Genomic DNA, 20,833 nt, shown 5'->3' on the forward strand with positions numbered 1-20,833 from the left:
GCACTTTTATCAACATCATTGACAGTTTCCGAAAATGAATAAATAAATAAGTAAATTAATACACACACACACACCGAAGGGGAGTCTTTGCTAACACTCACTGTTTTTATGGTTGTCATTAGTGAACGTGTGTGTGTGTGTGTATGGGGGGAGAGAGAGAGAGAGAGAGACAGCGTGTGTTTGCGTGTGTGTGTGCGTGTGTGTGTGTAGTGTGTGTGTGTGTGTGTGTGTGTAGGACCCAGCGGAAACCGCTCGCGCGCCCCTCCAGCCAGTCGCAGTGAGCGAGGCCAGCGACTGGGAGCTCGCTCACATCACTCAGCGGCGCGCTTCACGGAGTGATGTGCCTCGCGCGCTGCCCTCTGAACCGCCGTCATGGATTGCGAGTCGCGAGCGCTGCTGGTGGTGTCGGTGTTGCTGTGGGTCTGTCCGCCGGCCCGGCTCACCTCCTCTCCCGCTAACCAAGGTAAGACGAGCCGCCGGGACGCAGGGGCCGGCTGGGCTGGGGTGTGGGGTGGGTGGGTGGGGGGGGCTGCGGGCCGGGGAGCCTCATGTGTGGGGTTGGTTTGCGAGGGCTCCTGGCTGGGTCGCCGTGCGGTGCGCCGGGGACCGGGGAGCGGTGCGCCGGGGAGCGGGGCGCCGGGGACCGGGGCGCCGGGGAGCGGTGCGCCGGGGAGCGGTGCGCCGGGGCGCCGTTGGCCGTGCGGACCTGTTTGATGGCAGCGTGGAGGGATACGGAGCGGAGCTGCTGCCGCGGACGAGTCGTGAGAAGACCGACACATGTCGGCGTTGAACAACGCTGAAAACAGCACCTCCAAGTCCCGCGGACGGGGCCGGCTTCCCGGATATTTCCCGCGAGCGCCTTCGCCTCTCGGCCGTGCGGAGGAGCGCGAGGATGCCGGTGGTGTCCGGCGTTGTTACCCGTCATCCCGCGAGCCGCGAAGGAAGGAGGCTCGCGGGTTTGCTGGTCTGTTACTTTCACTTATCGCTGTCCAGCCGCGCGCCGCGCCGCGCGCTTAAAATGAGGGGAAATACACGGGAGAAATACACGGGAGAAATACACAGGAGCACGCGGGAGAAATACACGGGAGAAATACACAGGAGCACGCGGGAGAAATACACGGGAGTACGCGGGAGAAAAGCACAGGAGTACGCGGGAGAAAAGCACAGGAGAAACAAATACACAGGAAAAATACGCAGGAGAAATGAATACACAGAAGTACACAGGAGTACACAGGAGTACACAGGAGAAACACACAGGTAGTTTCCTGTCGCGGCTTCATGTTATTATATAAGTAACGGCGGAGGCTCCATACGCAGGGAGCCGCGGTACAACCGCGCACAAAGGATGCGCTCCGACCTCTCCGTTCTCCTCCTCTAACGCAGTACTCACACTCCTCTAACGCAGTACTCACACTCCTCTAACGCAGTACTCACACTCCTCTAACGCAGTACTCACACTCATCTAACACAGTACTCACACTCCTCTAACGCAGTACTCACACTCCTCTAACACACTACTCACACTCGTCTAACACAGTACTCACACTCGTCTAACACAGTACTCGCATCTAACACAGTATTCACACTCATCTAACACAGTATTTATACTCATCTAACACAGTGTTCACACTCATTTAAAACAGTATTTATACTCATCTAACACAGCATTTATACTCATCTAACACAGTATTTATACTCATCTAACACAGCATTTATACTCATCTAACACAGCATTTATACTCATCTAACACAATATTTATACTCATCTAACACAGTATTCACACTCATTTAACACAGCATTTATACTCATCTAACACAGCATTTATACTCATCTAACACATAATTTATACTCATCTAACACAGTATTTATACTCATCTAACACAGCATTTATACTCATCTAACACATCATTTATACTCATCTAACACAGTATTTATACTCATCTAACACAATATTTATACTCATCTAACACAGTATTTATACTCATCTAACACAGTATTCACACTCATTTAAAACAATATTTATATTGATTTAACACAGTATTTATACTCATCTAACGTGGTATTTATACTTATCTAACAGTATTCACACTCATTTAACACAGCATTTATACTCCTCTAACACAGCATTTATACTCATCTAACACAGTCTTTATGCTCATTTAAAACTGTATTTATATTGATTTAACACAGTATTTATACTCATCTAACATGGTATTTATACTTCTCTAACACAGTATTTATGCTAATTTAAAATAGTATTTATATTGATTTAAAACAGTATTAATATTGATTTAAAACAGTATTTATATTGATTTAACACAGTATTTATACTCATCTAACATGGTATTTATATTGATTTAAAACAGTATTTATATTGATTTAAAACAGTATCTATATTGATTTAACACAGTATTTATACTCATCTAACATGGAATTTATACTCATCTAACACAGTATTTATACTCATCTAACATGGCATTTATACTTATCTAACAGTATTGATACTCATCTAACACAGTATTTATATTGATTTAAAACAGTATTTATATTGATTTAACACAGTATTTATACTCATCTAACACAGTATTTATACTCATTTAAAGTAGCTCTACAGCACGTGTATTTAGTCTGCTCCGGGGCACGTGCCGTTGGCGGTATACAGGACTTTAACTTGTTCCGGTTCTGTGAAATATCTCACGTGGATCACCGAATGTACCAAGCGCTCTGCGCGCGCGCACATACGCGCGCGCGGCACGAGTGAAAAAGAAACAACAAGTAAACACCGTAACTCCACTTTCACGCCTAGCCACCTGTGAATAGACTCGAACCCACGTGCCTTTAGGGATCCCGTGTGAGCACATGGGGACGGCAGACAGTCCGGGTCCTGATTATAAAACCCGCTCCTCATACTGAAACCAGGGCTGCTACCGTCCGTCATGCTGCACCTCCGTCGGACGTTTCGTCCCCTGTTGGGGGTTTTTAGGGAGGTGCTCGGGTGTAAGGGTGGGGTGTTGTGTTGTTGTGAAGCCCTCCGAGGCCCATGTGTAGTGCGTGTGACGCGGGGCTGTACCGAATAGAACGGACCTGACTTGATGTCCACCACTAATCAAGTTTCGGTACTCAGTAGAAGACACTTTACCCACAATGCACCGTGCTTTTACTATTATCATTATTGTTTTTACAATGGCAGATTTTACTACCAGCAATCCGTTGGTGCGTGGAGCTCATGGACCGCGGCATTTACATACACCGCTAGGAGTTCACCCGGTCCATACAACAACAACAACAACAACAACAACAATAATAATAATAATCATAATCATAACAATAATAATAACAATAACAACAGCTGACATACTGTAGTATGCTGCTTATATATATTTGCTGTTAATATTTAGATATTATGGGGTAATCATCTGTCACGTCTGCGCACCATGGCATTTAAAGCAGTCATATTTAAGTCCCCTCCCGGTCCCGGTTCCGGTCCCGGTCCCCTCCCGGTCCTGGCGTGAGGTGGACCTCACACGCCACACTTGGTTTAAAAGGCTGCTTTGACGCGGTTGGACTGTCCGCCGGGGACCGGGCTGTGGTGCGGGAGCGCGGCGTCCTAGGTGACGTCATAGGACGGACGTCACCCAAAAACACGGCCTGACGGGACTCTTCCTCTGGCCTCGAACCGTATCACCACCACGTGTCCGCACGGCGACACGCCGCACGCGGGACGTTTCAGCTCCCGCAGCGCGCACGTTCGCACCACGCGCCCCGAGCTTCGCTGGTCCGGTCTCCACAATGACGCACCTGGACGGAACCACGCGTCCTGCCGCGCGGGGTTGACGGGGAACGGAAGCGGGTCTGTAATTCAGGTCCAGCAGACCTACAATAGGGCTAGAGTAGGTCTGCTGTAGGTCTAGTGTAGGTCTAGTGTAGGTCTACCGTGGGTCTAGTGTAGGTCTACCGTAGGTCTAGTGTAGGTCTAGTATAGGTCTTGTGTAGGTCTAGTGTAGGTCTTGTGTAGGTCTAGTGTAGGTCTAGTATAGGTCTGCTCCGTCAGATGCCGGTCCCTCATCGGGGCCTTCGTTCCCGCAGCTCAGTTTAACCTCGGTATCTGCTGAGGACTTTCTTCGCCTCCTCGGCTCCTGGTCTGCCTGAGAGTGTCAGTGTCGAGCCGTTCCCGTCTCGTCTCTGCACGCCCGTATAGGCTGCTGATGTGCACGCACACATGAACAGGAAGCCTCCTGAAGACGCCGCGCAACTACAGACGCCAGTGTTCAGAACAACACACCGTGTGCTGCTTTACACACCTCCCTCCACCTCCAGACTAGACGAGGACACACGACAGACTAGATGAGGACACAGACTAGATGAGGACACATGGCAGACTAGATGAGGACACAGACTAGATGAGGAAACATGGCCGACTAGATGAGGACACAGAGTAGATGAGGACACATGACAGACTAGATGAGGACACAGACTAGATGAGGACACATGGCAGACTAGATGAGGACACAGACTAGATGAGGACACATGGCAGACTAGATGAGGACACAGACTAGATGAGGACACATGACAGACTAGATGAGGACACAGACTAGATGAGGACACATGGCAGACTAGATGAGGACACAGACTAGATGAGGACACATGGCAGACTAGATGAGGACACAGACTAGATGAGGACACATGGCAGACTAGATGAGGACACAGACTAGATGAGGACACATGGCAGACTAGATGAGGACACAGACTAGATGAGGACACATGGCAGACTAGATGAGGACACAGACTAGATGAGGACACATGGCAGACTAGATGAGGACACAGACTAGATGAGGACACATGGCAGACTAGATGAGGACACAGACTAGATGAGGACACATGACAGACTAGATGAGGACACAGACTAGATGAGGACACATGGCAGACTAGATGAGGACACAGACTAGATGAGGACACATGGCAGACTAGATGAGGACACAGACTAGATGAGGACACATGGCAGACTAGATGAGGACACAGACTAGATGAGGACACATGACAGACTAGATGAGGACACAGACTAGATGAGGACACATGGCAGACTAGATGAGGACACAGACTAGATGAGGACACATGGCAGACTAGATGAGGACACAGACTAGATGAGGACACATGGCAGACTAGATGAGGACACAGACTAGATGAGGACACATGACAGACTAGATGAGGACACAGACTAGATGAGGACACATGGCAGACTAGATGAGGACACAGACTAGATGAGGACACATGGCAGACTAGATGAGGACACAGACTAGATGAGGACACATGGCAGACTAGATGAGGACACAGACTAGATGAGGACACACGACAGACTAGATGAGGACACAGACTAGATGAGGACACATGACAGACTAGATGAGGACACAGACTGGATGAGGACACATGGCAGGACGTGTCGGTGGTCAGTACTCCTACATTAAGTTCCCCTCTCCTTATTTTCAATCAACGCTAATTGAAAGAGAGATGTGACGTATTTATGAATAAGAAAAGAGGAGCGTGTGACCTGTAAACACCGATGATGATGATGATGATGATGATGATGATGATGATGGTGATGATGGTGGTGACGGTGTCTGCAGCCGCCAGGCCACAGCAAACATCTCCTTCCAGTGCTCCACCTTTAATTCCACCACTTATGCGGATGCTTGATATGAATAACTGAGCTTTTGTTTCGTTTTAATCTGGTTAACTTGTCTTGTCTTATCTGGAATATTGAATAACTCACGTGTAGGCTGACCAGACAGGCAACGCGCGTGTCTGTCGCTCGTTTTGTTTATTTTACACTCGACAAAATGGACACGAAAAAAGGTCAAACATGCATTTGAGTGTTTAAAACGGATGTGAAGTCCTTCAACAGTTCCACGCGTCAGTCTCACCGCGGCACGGACACACACCCACGTGCCGTCACCACGCGGCACCGACACGTGTGCACATGCACGCAGACGCACAGGTGCACGTGCAGGTGTGCGTGCAGGTGTGTATATTCAGACGCACCTCCGACCCCGCCGGCCGGTGTGTGCAGGGACTAGTTTAGCGAGTCCAGCAGAAAGTCGGTTGCTTGCTCGGCGGAAGGATTCGGGTTTAGTAACGGACCGTTATAACTACTCCCTCACGAAGATGGTGACGAGTGTATGATGACGATAATAATGAAGATGATGATGATGATAATAATTGATGATGATGATGATGATGATGATGACGGCCCCGGTGGCTTAGTGAACTGGTCGTGTGGAAGAACGGCGGGTTCAACAGCGCCTACGTCGCCTCTCGTCTCCACCTAGACTGGAACGTGGGTTCGGGTGATAAGGAGTCCGGATCCCAAACCCGAGCGGAGCGGAGCGGAGCGGAGCGGAGCGGTGTTATTCCCGGGGACGCAGCACGGCTCGGCTCAGCTGCTCTCCCTCCACCGATACCCACGTCTACAAATACAAACACCAAGCATGAACCACAAAGTCTAACTGCACTTCTGCTGGTTTCTGTTTAATTAAGACACCGGCGTTAGAGCTGAGCCAGACTTCTCTAATAATAATGATAATAACAATAATAACGATAATAATGATAATAACGGATCGTGGCGTGCGGCTGATTGGAGGTTTTCGGGACGTGTACAGTAGTGCTCCGCCGTGGCCGGTTTTTGCTTGAGAGGGAACTGGTTTTCCTGCGTGTCAAGCCGTCCGCTGTGCTCCGCTGGCGCGGCGCGGTGGCCTCCTCCGGATCAGGCGCCGAGGCCGCGGTATTTTTAGCCGGCGGTCGAGGAGCCTTGCCCCGGGAACCTTGAGCAGCAGCCCCCTGCCGAGAGCGGGGCGTTTTGTGAGCAATGGTACCTTTCAGAGGTGGTGAAAATGTGCTTACACAGCCACCCCTTTAAAAATAGTCCCCTCCGCGTGTGCGTGCGTGCGTGCGCGTGCGTGTGTGTTTGACTTAAAATTGAGCTTTAGATGGGGGCACAGATACTTTTTTGAGCCATCTTCAATTTAATAGTATTATGATTTAGGGCAGTCGAGCTTACGGGGAAAGATAAGGTGTGTACTTGTTTGTGTGTCTGTGTGTGCGTGTGTATCGGGGAGCGTGTGCGTGTGTATCGGGGAGCGTGTGCGTGTGCGCTGTATAGGAATTCGTCGGCACGTGCTTATGTGCACGTTTATACAGGAGGATATATCTTACCTGTATGCCCTTGCACACAATTTGCCTGCACAGGTTTGTGTGACAGCAGGGGAAGGGAAGAGGAAGGGAGAGAAAGGGGGGCAGCGGGATTGGACCAGCAGCAAACTCAGACAGAGAATCTGGACTTGAATAATTTATAACGGGAGGTGAACACTTCACCCTTTAATACAGACACAAGTGGCCTTGCTCAGCCTGCACTGCGGCCCTCCATACTCTCACAGCCTGGCTGCTGGAGCTGTGTGAAGCTGTTGTGTCTCTAACTGCTACACACACACACACACACACACACACACACACACACACACACACACACACACACACACACACACACACACACACAAAGACTCCATCATTTATTCAATACAAATACTGTAAGGAAGCTTTACCAGAACACAGACGTGTGCCCATTCTATTCTACTGCAATAGATCACATAAGTGTTTTGACTTGTGTGGCTTTGTTGTGTTGCATATATTTTCCATGTTGTGTTGTGTCCAGTCCTACTTGTTCTGCTCTATGGTTTCAGTATAGTCCTACTCGTTCTGCTCTATGGTTTCAGTATAGTCCTACTTGTTCTGGCGTATGTTTTCAGTACAGTCCTACTTGTTCTGCTGTTTTCAGTGCAGTACTACTTGTTCTGCTGTTTTCAGTGCAGTACTACTTGTTCTGCTGTTTTCAGTGCAGTACTACTTGTTCTGCTGTTTTCAGTAAATTACTACTTGTTCTGCTGTTTTCAGTACGGTCCTACTTGTTTTGCCGTTTTCAGTACGGTCCTACTTGTTCTGCTGTGTTTTCAGTAGTCCTACTTGTTCTGCTGTTTTCAGTGCAGTACTACTTGTTCTGCTGTTTTCAGTAAATTATTACTTGTTCTGCTGTTTTCAGTACAGTCCTACTTGTTCTGCTGTTTTCAGTGCAGTACTACTTGTTCTGCTGTTTTCAGTAAATTATTACTTGTTCTGCTGTTTTCAGTACGGTCCTACTTGTTCTGCTGTTTTCAGTAAATTACTACTTGTTCTGCTGTTTTCAGTACGGTCCTACTTGTTCTGCTGTTTTCAGTACGGTCCTACTTGTTCTGCTGTTTTCAGTAAATTACTACTTGTTCTGCTGTTTTCAGTACGGTCCTACTTGTTTTGCTGTTTTCAGTACAGTCCTAATTGTTCTGCTGTTTTCAGTACAGTCCTACTTGTTCTGCTCTATGTTTTCAGTACAGTCCTAATTGTTCTGCTGTTTTCAGTACAGTCCTACTTGTTCTGATCTATGTTTTCAGTACACACTTACTTGTTCTGCTGTTTTCAGTACAGCCCTACTTGTTCTGCTCTATGTTTTCAGTACACTCCTACTTGTTCTGCTCTATGTTTTCAGTACAGCCCTACTTGTTCTGCTCTATGTTTTCAGTACAGTCCTACTTGCTCTGCTCTATGTTTTCAGTACACTCCTACTTGTTCTGCTGTTTTCAGTACAGTCCTACTTGTTCTGCTCTGTTTTAGTAGTCATACTTGTTCTGCTCTATGTTTTCAATACAGTCTTGTTCTGTTTTCAGTACAGTCCTACTTGCTCTGCTGTTTTTAGCACAGTCCTTGTTCTGCTCCATGTTTTCAGTACAGTCCTACTTGTTCAGCTCTATGTTTTCAGTACAGTCTTACTTGTTCTACTGTTTTCAGTACACCCCTACTTGTTCTGCTCTATTTTTTCAGTACAGTCCTACTTGCTCTGCTGTTTTTAGCACAGTCCTTGTTCTGCTCCATGTTTTCAGTACAGTCCTACTTGTTCAGCTCTATGTTTTCAGTGCAGTCTTACTTGTTCTGTTTTCAGTACAGCCCTACTTGTTCTGCTCTATTTTTTCAGTACAGTCCTACTTGTTCTGTTTTCAGTACAGCCCTACTTGTTCTGCTCTATTTTTTCAGTACAGTCCTACTTGCTCTGCTCTATGTTTTCAGTACAGTCCTACTTGTTCTGCTTTTTTCAGTACAGTTCTACTTGTTCTGCTGTTTTCAGTACAGCAGGGCCTTCACCCTGTCTGGTGTGCGCTTGTAAAGTTCATTCAGAATGACTCAGTCAAGATAAGACGGCCTTGTGCTTTTGTTGTTGAAGACATCAGACAGCTGCTGCGATTGACAGCTATATGCTAACGGTCTACAGTGATCCTGAAAAAGCCGTTTTTTCATCCTTGTGGACTCTGTGGCCTGGAGCTTAACATTAATGTGCATCTACACATCTATCTAGTTCACCTCCTGTATGCTGTAGTCAGTATGTAGTGTGAAGCTACAACATGAGGACAAGCCCAGATTACCATGCTGTAAAAACAGCTCTAACACGTGCTCAGAGGATCCACAACCTCTACCAGTCCATGGTGGACAACATACCACCTCTCTGCCTGCCTTCATCGTCCTGCGCTAGGGTTGGCCAGACAGGGTCTGACTCTGTGCTCGTGGCGGTATTCAAGGTCTCCGTTTTATTGATTTTCCTGTTTCTACAACAGTAATGTTTGGCTCACTCAGACAGGCCGTTCAGTTTATGATGTATTTAGTGTTATCAATACTCCCACTTCTCATGGTGCTATTGTTAATACGTGTTATTATTAATACTCCCACTTTTCATTGTGTCACTCTGAGCATGGGCCACATGAGACTAGTTTAACACACTGCCATGTGTGTAAGGGAACGAGAGAGGAAACCAATATTGTTTCATATATATATATATATATATATATATATATATATATATATATATACAGACACACCATGTTGTGTGCCTCTGTGGACTGTACTAGTGTGTGTGCATGTGTGGTGTGCTCATATCGTTGTGTTTGTGTAATTGTACACACACATTCGTGAGAGAGTGTGTGTTGGTAGGGTTTCTCCAGCCCCGCGCTGCTGCTGGAGGGGCCGTTTCCCTCCTGTAATATGAGAGCCGTCTCATTTTCTGCTCTTAAATTCCCCCTCTCGGCTCAATTTAAGTTGCGGGATCGGCTCATTGAGAAATATAAATTGGAAGCAATGGGCCCGGATACCGAGCTGCTATTATCTAACGTGGACAGATCGCTTTATTAGGCCCTAATACAAATCTTTCTACTGTCAGCCAGCCAGCTGCTTAGTCTGGCTTGGCTGCAACTCAGGTGAGCCTCCATTTACTGGCTTTTGAGCATGGAATTTGATAATAACGCTCCGACGTACGTCTGTCCCGGCGTGTGCGTGTCTCCCTCTTCCCTGCAATCACATTTTCCTTTAAATAATGTGGTTTCCATCTTCATTTCTGTAGTGTAACAAACTGCAAAAAAAAAAAAAAATTCTTGGTGTGCAAGATGAAAGTAAAACACTTCCCCCCCCCCCAGCATCTTCAGCATTAAATCCGTGCACTGCACCTCAAGGGCGCCGTCTCGGACCATGCCTTTCGCCGTGTGCGCGGTTCTGTTTACCGTAGGATTGCTGAGCAGCAGAACGGCAGGATCTGGGGGGGGGGGGGGGGGGGACATTTTTTTTTTCCTTCCCTTTTCCAATATTTTCCCAGTGAATAGAGTTGCAGCTGCAGGGCCCGTCTCCGTCGCTTCACCGTGTGGGCTGGTGCGTGCACGCCGTGACGCCGTGCGCGGCCTCCCCTCGCCTGAGGCCGCGGGGGAAACAGGCCGAGTCATTCACGGCCTCTCCGCGTCTGAGAGACAGACGCGGTTAATTCAGCGCTTTCTAAACACGTTGCATGAAAAGGAACAAAAGAAGCCACAGAATGTCCGCTCGGGTACAGTTAAATAGCGCAGCTCGGGAGAAAGGAATTGCAAAAAACATTTGGCCGTCTTTCCTTCTCCAACAAACTAAAACCCCCCCAGCGTACACCCCTGCCTTACACCCCCCCCCCCCGCCGCCCCGTGAAAAACTAACAAAGGAAAGGGAAAATAAAACTGCATCAGGAATGGTGACTATCGATCGGCGCGCAGCAACAGATCGTAACTCACGCACCTCCTGTCACACGCGGGATTATGTGAGCGCGCGGTTAACACGACATGTAGGCGCTAAGCTTGTTCCTCATTACTGGTGAATACACAAGCGTTTCAGGGATCTCTCCGTAAGAGCGATACATCTGTGATGGAAAAAAACCAAGTTTGTTGCTCAGAATTTCAAGAATGCAAATGGCAGGCGGAGCACGGCTTGTGTCCCGGTTGGAAAAGACCCAGGGCCGGGATCATGTGGTCAGCGCGTTTGATCCGGGAAGGGAGTGTGTAGCTGATGGAAATACATCACTGATGCTGCTGAGTGAAACCAGGCCGTGTCATGCGCCGCAAAGCCAAACGAATGGGATATCACAGACCGGCCCGCCTGGTAGACTGGGGCGTCCGTGGCTAACGGGAGAAACAGCTGGTTGGGGGTCGTGTATCGGCGAGAATCGGGCGACACGATACGCTATCGCGATACGGGGCTACGAGTCAATGTATCGCGATATATTCTGCGGTCCTGTAGGACGGGTGATTTATTGCGATTTCATAGGCCTGTGTTCTTTGTGCTTGTGCTACTTCCTGTCTCGGTTTACGTTGTTGGGTTGGAGTGGAGGAGCCAAATGGCTGAAGATAGATTACAATGCTGGTGTAAACTACTAATAAGACCCACTGCCTGATCGACTGGGGGTCTGTCCCTTTAGCCGAGCGGTTAGTGATGTCGCCTTGTGGTGCAGTACACCCCGTATCGAATCCCGCACCGGGCGAGAAAATAACCGGTTACACTGGTGGCAGCGGCGGGATCCGGAAGCGTGCAGATCCTCAGAAGTCTCTTCGGAGCGCGGGAATAACGAAGCGCGAGGGCGCGCTTCCGGGAGAGGGTGACGACTGTAAACTACTAATAAGACCCACTGGTCGATCGACTGGGGGGTCTGGCCCTTTAGTCGAGCGGTTAGTGATGTCGCCTTGTGGCGCAGTACACCCCGTATCGAATCCCGCACCCGGCAAAAACAATAACCGGTTACACTGGTATCTAGCGGGCGTGGGGTCACACGCAGCACGAAAGGTTTGTCACGAACCTTTACATGTAAGCAACTAGAAATCCATATTGTGGTTTGGAGAATCGATACAGTATCACAAAAGACAATACTGTGATGCTCTAGTCTATCTCTATTGTCTTTCACCCTTACAGTTGGTTGGTACAATGAAATGTGGCCAGTGTACCAGACAGCTCTTCTCCTCGTGTGTCCTTCATCCACAGCGTCCAAACTGTGTCACAGAAACACGAAATGTCAATAATTCATCAATACAGAGCCAAACGGGTACCAACATCAGTAATCAATACTGACTTTTACTTCCATCGCAGCTGCAACTCTGTCAGCGCAGCAGGCGTGGTTTCAAACGGCGGATGTCTCATTTGGCAATGAAACTAGTCATTTACAAACTCGTCCACGTCCACGACCAACTCCGGCCATGATCTCCCAGAAGACCCTGCAGGAGTCAGAGCCGAACTGCTGCTATTCACTCTGCTTACACTTGAGAACAATAGAGGCTGTCTGTTTTCTGTATCCTATTAACACATATTTCTTTTTCTTTTTTGGACCCCCCCCCCCCAGTTGTACTTGGCCAATTACCCCACTCTTCCGAGCCGCCCCAGTCTCTGCCCCACCCCCTCTGCTGATCTGGGGAGGGCTGCAGACTACCACATGCCTCCTCTGATACATGTGGAGTCGCCAGCCGCTTCTTTTCACCTGACAGTGAGGCGTTTCGCCAGGGGGGCGTAGCACGTGGGGGGGATCACGCTATTCCCCCCAGCCCCCCCCTCGAACAGGCGCCCCAACCGCCCAGAGGAGGCGCTAGTGCAGCAACAAGGATACTACATAGCCACATCCGGCTTCCCACCCATAGACACGGCCAATTGTGTCTGTAGGGACGCCTGACCAAGCCAGAGGTAACACGGGGATTCGAACTACCAACATGATCCCCATATTGGTAGGCTACGGAATAGACTGCTACACTACCCGGATGCCCATACAAATACTTCTTTCTAATGGAAGATAGAACTTCTCAGTCCCACCCAGATGCTCAAGCTTTCCCAGTTCCTTAGGAATGGCAAAAGTCCTGAAAGGACAGTTTGGTGTAAAACAAGAGAGCAGCTTTCACAGTGCTGGAAGACTTATTTCTTTAACGGCCATGTTGTGAGAGCAGTAATAACCAAACTATTGGTAACTCTGGTTTCATTGCTCTTCATTCTCCTTCTTGATACAGAACTTCTCAGGTCTGCTAGAGTCCATGAGATGTCCTCCTAACCACGTTCGTGATTTCGTGCAATAATGTGAACTGGGCTTGGCTTTTCAAAGGTCCACAGTTTTCATGAAACAGCAGTGTTGTGTCCTTGGATATCTGACTTATCGGACATCTGAACTGTCAGACAGGCCTGTTGTGTGTGGCTTCAGTCTGCTGCGGCCCTGCTGCTGTGATGCTGCATGCAGGCTGGACCACACAGCAGCCCCCGTCTGGTTAGTCTAGCATGTCGTACCAGACCTGCAGCCTGTCTGGTGTATATGTTTGTTTGTGTGTGTGTGTGTGTGTGTGTGTGTGTGTACCAGGTTTTTCTATTCTAATGGGGACCAAATGTCCCCATTAGAATAGAAAAACCTGAAACCTCCTACCTTGTGGGGACATTTTATGGGTCCCCATGAGGAAAAGAGTCTGTTTTTGGGCTAAGACTTGGGTTTAGGGTTAAGGTTAGAATTAGGATTAAGTTAAAGTTAGAATTAGGTTAAGATCAGAATTAGGATTGGGTTAAGGTTAGAATTAGGATTAGGTTAAGGTTAGAATTAGGATCAGGTTAAGGTTAGAATTAGGATTAGGTTAAGGTTAGAATTAGGATTAGGTTAAGGTTAGAATTGGGATTAGGTTAAGGTTAGAATTGGGATTAGGTTAAGGTTAGAATTAGGATTAGGTTAAGGTTAGAATTAGGATTAGGTTAAAATTGGAATTAGGATTAGGTTAGAATTAGGATTAGGTTAAGGTTAGAATTAGGATTAGGTTAAGGTTAGAATTAGGATCAGGTTAAGGTTAGAATGAGGATTAGGTTAAGGTTAGAATTAGGATTAGGTTAAGGTTAGAATTAGGATTAGGTTAAGGTTAGAATTGGGATTAGGTTAAGGTTAGAATTAGGATTAGGTTAAGGTTAGAATTAGGATTAGGTTAAAATTGGAATTAGGATTAGGTTAGAATTAGGATTAGGTTAAGGTTAGAATTAGGATTAGGTTAAGGTTAGAATTAGGATCAGGTTAAGGTTAGAATGAGGATTAGGTTAAGGTTAGAATTCGGATTAGGTTAAGGTTAGAATTAGGATTAGGTTAAGGTTAGAATTGGGATTAGGTTAAGGTTAGAATTAGGATTAGGTTAAAATTAGAATTAGGATTAGGTTAGAATTAGGATTAGGTTAAGGTTAGAATTAGGATTAGGTTAAAATTCAAATTAGGATTAGGTTAAAATTAGAATTAGGATTAGGTTAAGGTTAGAAGGATTAGGTTAAGGTTAGAATTAGGATTAGGTTAAGGTTAGAATTAGGATTAGGTTAAGGTTAGAATTAGGATTAGGTTAAGGTTAGAATTAGGATTGGGTTAAGGTTAGGCATGTAGTTATGATGGTTGAGATTAGGGTTGAGGGCTAGGGAATGAATGTAGTCAGTGACGGGTCCCCACAAGTGTAGGACATGGTATGTTAGTGTGTGTGTGTGTGTGTGTGTGTGTGTGTGTGTGTGTGTGTGTGTGTGTGTGTGTGTGTAGCAGCTGGGTAAATAAAGTCTTGGCGAGTGGTGGATTAGAATAATTGGGGCTAACAAGGACAAGAGACTTACACATGTCTTCTGTTTTTCTATCTATCTATCTATCTATCTATCTCTTCCCATAGTCAACCTGTTGGATTCTAAAGCAAGCCAAGGAGAGTTAGGATGGATATCCTACCCATCACATGGGGTGAGTAAATTACATAATACATTGTGACATATATATATATATATATATATATATATATATATATATATATATATATATATATATATTACATTTTTACTACTTCATTTATCCCCCTTGCATAAATTCTCCCTGCTCATTTACCACTGCTGCTAGCTACTAGCTGTGTAGCTAGCAGCAGTGGGCCGGAGCCGGGCCACACCCGGGGGACCAACTGCACTTCTTCTTTCCATGTCTCAGTCAGGGACACAGACAGGAGGATTAACCCCCCTAATATATATATATATCTATATCTATATATATATATATATTACTTCACAAGGCAAAATAAGTAGTTGTACCATACTTTCCTTCCCGTTTGGCTTTCTTCTTTAATTTTTACTATTTACTTCTGCTCTTTGTGTCCGACATGACACGATCTGCGGGTGTGATGATGTTAGTTGGGAGTAACAGTCCGCTGGTCTGAGGTCTGCTGAGGTTCCAGCTCCTGTCTGCAGCCACCACTTGACCTTCATAACATCACATTATGTCTTACATGCTACACACACACACGCACACAGACACACATGAAAGAAGGCAGATTTCAGAGAAAAACAGCCAGTATTTTAACAAGTGCTGTAACGGGTCCACACAGTCAGCCTGTGCATGAATAAATAACCGTGTCTTTCAGGCGGAGGTGAGGACGCAGTGTGGGGATTTGACCCGTTCATCATAAAAGCTGCTTGTTTGTGTTGGCCGTATACAACTTGTACGGCCATGACGGAAGCAAATATTTGCCAGCGTGCCCACTTCCCTCATACAAGCACCGTGAGATGTTGCCGTCTGATATCGTGTAGTGGGAAACTTCTCTTCTGCCTCATCCGTCACTTCTGCTTCATCCGTCACTTCTGCTTCATCCGTCACTTGTTCTCAGCCTCTACAGGGCCTCCGCTGGCTCTGCTGCACTGTTTATTTGTTGAACTGTTAGACTGCTGGGCCTCAGAACACACACACACACGCGCACACACACACACACACACACACACACACACACACACACACACACACACACACACACACACACACACACACCTCCTCCCGTAGCCTCCAAACTTTATTAAGTGTTAGAACGACTGCTTGGCAGTGCTTAAGGTAATCCACTCGTTTGTTCCACAGAGCTGCCAGCCCTCGTTTCCCTCACACACATACATATACTCACACACATACCTACATATACTCACACACATACCTACATATACTCACACACATACCTACATATACTCACACACATACCTACATATACTCACACACATACCTACATATACTCACACATACCTACATATACTCACACATACCTACATATACTCACACACATACCTACATATACTCACACACATACCTACATATACTCACACACATACCTGCATATACTCACACACATACCTACATATACTCACACACATACCTACATATACTCACACACATACCTACATATACTCACACATACCTACATATACTCACACATATACATACACTCACACACATACCTACATATACTCACACACATACCTACATATACTCACACACATACCTACATATACTCACACACATACCTACATGTACTCACACACATACCTGCATATACTCACACACATACCTACATATACTCACACACATACCTACATATACTCACACACATACCTACATGTACTCACACACATACTCACACATATACCTACATATACTCACACATATACATATACTCACACACATACATATACTCACACACATACCTACATATACTCACACACATACCTACATATACTCACACACATACCTACATATACTCACACACATACCTACATATACTCACACACATACCTGCATATACTCACACATATACTCACACACATACCTACATATACTCACACACATACCTACATATACTCACACACATACCTACATATACTCACACACATACCTACATATACTCACACACATACCTACATATACTCACACATACCTGCATATACTCACACACATACCTGCATATACTCACACATATACATATACTCACACACATACCTGCATATACTCACAGACATACCTACATGTACTCACACACATACCTACATATACTCACACACACATACCTACATATACTCACACACATACCTACATATACTCACACACATACATATACTCACATACATACCTACATATACTCACACACATACCTACATATACTCACAAATATACATATACTCACACACATACCTACATATACTCACACACATACCTACATATACTCACACACATACCTACATATACTCACACACATACCTGCATATACTCACACACATACCTACATATACTCACACACATACCTACATATACTCACACACATACCTACATGTACTCACACACATACTCACACATATACCTACATATACTCACACATATACATATACTCACACACATACCTACATATACTCACACATATACATATACTCACACACATACCTACATATACTCACACACATACCTACATATACTCACACACATACCTACATATACTCACACACATACCTACATATACTCACACACATACCTGCATATACTCACACATATACTCACACACATATACATATACTCACACACATACCTACATATACTCACACACATACCTACATATACTCACACACATACCTACATATACTCACACACATACCTACATATACTCACACACATACCTACATATACTCACACATACCTGCATATACTCACACACATACCTGCATATACTCACACATATACATATACTCACACACATACCTGCATATACTCACAGACATACCTACATGTACTCACACACATACCTACATATACTCACACACACATACCTACATATACTCACACACATACCTACATATACTCACACACATACATATACTCACATACATACCTACATATACTCACACATATACATATACTCACACACATACCTACATATACTCACACACATACCTACATATACTCACACACATACCTACATATACTCACACACATACCTACATATACTCACACACATACCTACATATACTCACACACATACCTACATATACTCACACATACCTGCATATACTCACACACATACCTGCATATACTCACACATATACATATACTCACACACATACCTGCATATACTCACAGACATACCTACATGTACTCACACACATACCTACATATACTCACACACACATACCTACATATACTCACACACATACCTACATATACTCACACACATACATATACTCACATACATACCTACATATACTCACACATATACATATACTCACACACATACCTACATATACTCACACACATACCTGCATATACTCACACATATACTCACACACATACCTACATATACTCACACACATACCTACATATACTCACACACATACCTACATATACTCACACACATACCTACATATACTCACACACATACCTACATATACTCACACATACCTGCATATACTCACACACATACCTGCATATACTCACACATATACATATACTCACACACATACCTGCATATACTCACAGACATACCTACATGTACTCACACACATACCTACATATACTCACACACACATACCTACATATACTCACACACATACCTACATATACTCACACACATACATATACTCACATACATACCTACATATACTCACACACATACCTACATATACTCACAAATATACATATACTCACACACATACCTACATATACTCACACACATACCTACATATACTCACACACATACCTACATATACTCACACACATACCTGCATATACTCACACACATACCTACATATACTCACACACATACCTACATATACTCACACACATACCTACATGTACTCACACACATACTCACACATATACCTACATATACTCACACATATACATATACTCACACACATACCTACATATACTCACACATATACATATACTCACACACATACCTACATATACTCACACACATACCTACATATACTCACACACATACCTACATATACTCACACACATACCTACATATACTCACACACATACCTGCATATACTCACACATATACTCACACACATACCTACATATACTCACACACATACCTACATATACTCACACACATACCTACATATACTCACACACATACCTACATATACTCACACACATACCTACATATACTCACACACATACCTACATATACTCACACATACCTGCATATACTCACACACATACCTGCATATACTCACACATATACATATACTCACACACATACCTGCATATACTCACAGACATACCTACATGTACTCACACACATACCTACATATACTCACACACACATACCTACATATACTCACACACATACCTACATATACTCACACACATACATATACTCACATACATACCTACATATACTCACACATATACATATACTCACACACATACCTACATATACTCACAAATATACATATACTCACACACATACCTACATATACTCACACATATACATATACTCGCACACATACCTACATATACATATACTCACACATGTACTCACACACATACATATACTCACTCGCATACATATACTCACACACATACATATACTCACACATATACTCACTCACATACATATACTCACATACATATACTCACACATGTACTCTCATATACATATACTAACTCATATACATATACTCACACATATACTCATATACAAAAACTCACATATACTCACTCATATAATACTATACTCACTTATATACTCATACATATACTCACACATACATATACTCGCACACAATCACTCATATACATACTCACACATATACTCACTCATACACTCACACATATATTCATACATATACTCACTCATATCCTCACACATATACTCACACATATATTCATAAATATACTCATATATACATATATTCACACACATATTCATACATATATTCACACATATACTCATACATATATTCACACATATACTCATGCATATACTCACTCATATATTCACACATATACTCACACATATACTCACTCATACACTCACATATATTCCTAAATATACTCATATATACATATATTCACACACATATTCATACATATACTCACACATATATTCACACATATCCTTGTAAATATACTCACACATAGGCACGGTCGGTGGCCCGGCCCGGCCCGGCCCAGTGGTGGGGCTGTTGATAAGGTTCCACACAGAAGACGTCTCGGAGAAAACACGCTGGCCGTTTAACGTGGATCCAGTTTAACAGCAGCTGCAGGTAATGCGGAGGACCTTTCCGGAAAAGACGGGGCGCGCCTTGCTTCGAAAAGCCAAACATGTGGCGATGGGAGTCTGCAGGCGTGTACAAATACAGGGGAGGTAAATCAACACCGGGTATAATGTATGCAGCATGTACACTTACAGGTTTAACAGCAAGATAATATAATCATACAGGGCACAACAGGGAGCAATAAGGGAATAAATGTCGTCCATAAGTGGAAGGTCTCTGGAGAGAGGGCACTAGCAGGAGGGGGAGAGAGAGGAGGAGGGAGGGACGGACAGGGTGAGAGCGAGGCGGAGGAGAGCGGGCGAGGGGTTGGCGGAGGGGAGTAAGAGCGGAGGAAGGCGGGAGGGGAGGGATGGAGAGATAAAGGTGGAGCGAGGG

At 45.0% G+C, this 20,833-nt stretch overlaps 1 protein-coding gene across 2 annotated transcripts in view; it reads left to right on the forward strand.

Annotated features, from left to right (window-relative positions):
* Positions 1-287: 287 nt before the first annotated feature.
* Positions 288-20,833, forward strand: part of epha3 (eph receptor A3) — a 181,859-nt gene continuing 161,313 nt past the window's right edge. For both annotated transcript variants that reach the window (XM_056289268.1, XM_056289269.1), the window contains exons 1-2: positions 288-463; positions 15,052-15,116. In XM_056289268.1, coding sequence (XP_056145243.1) covers positions 373-463; positions 15,052-15,116 — 156 coding nt within the window. In that variant the 5' untranslated portion in view covers positions 288-372. The remainder of the gene's footprint in view (positions 464-15,051; positions 15,117-20,833) is intronic.

Source organism: Lampris incognitus, chromosome 11, assembly GCF_029633865.1.
Source record: "Lampris incognitus isolate fLamInc1 chromosome 11, fLamInc1.hap2, whole genome shotgun sequence".
Lineage (NCBI taxonomy): Eukaryota > Metazoa > Chordata > Actinopteri > Lampriformes > Lampridae > Lampris > Lampris incognitus.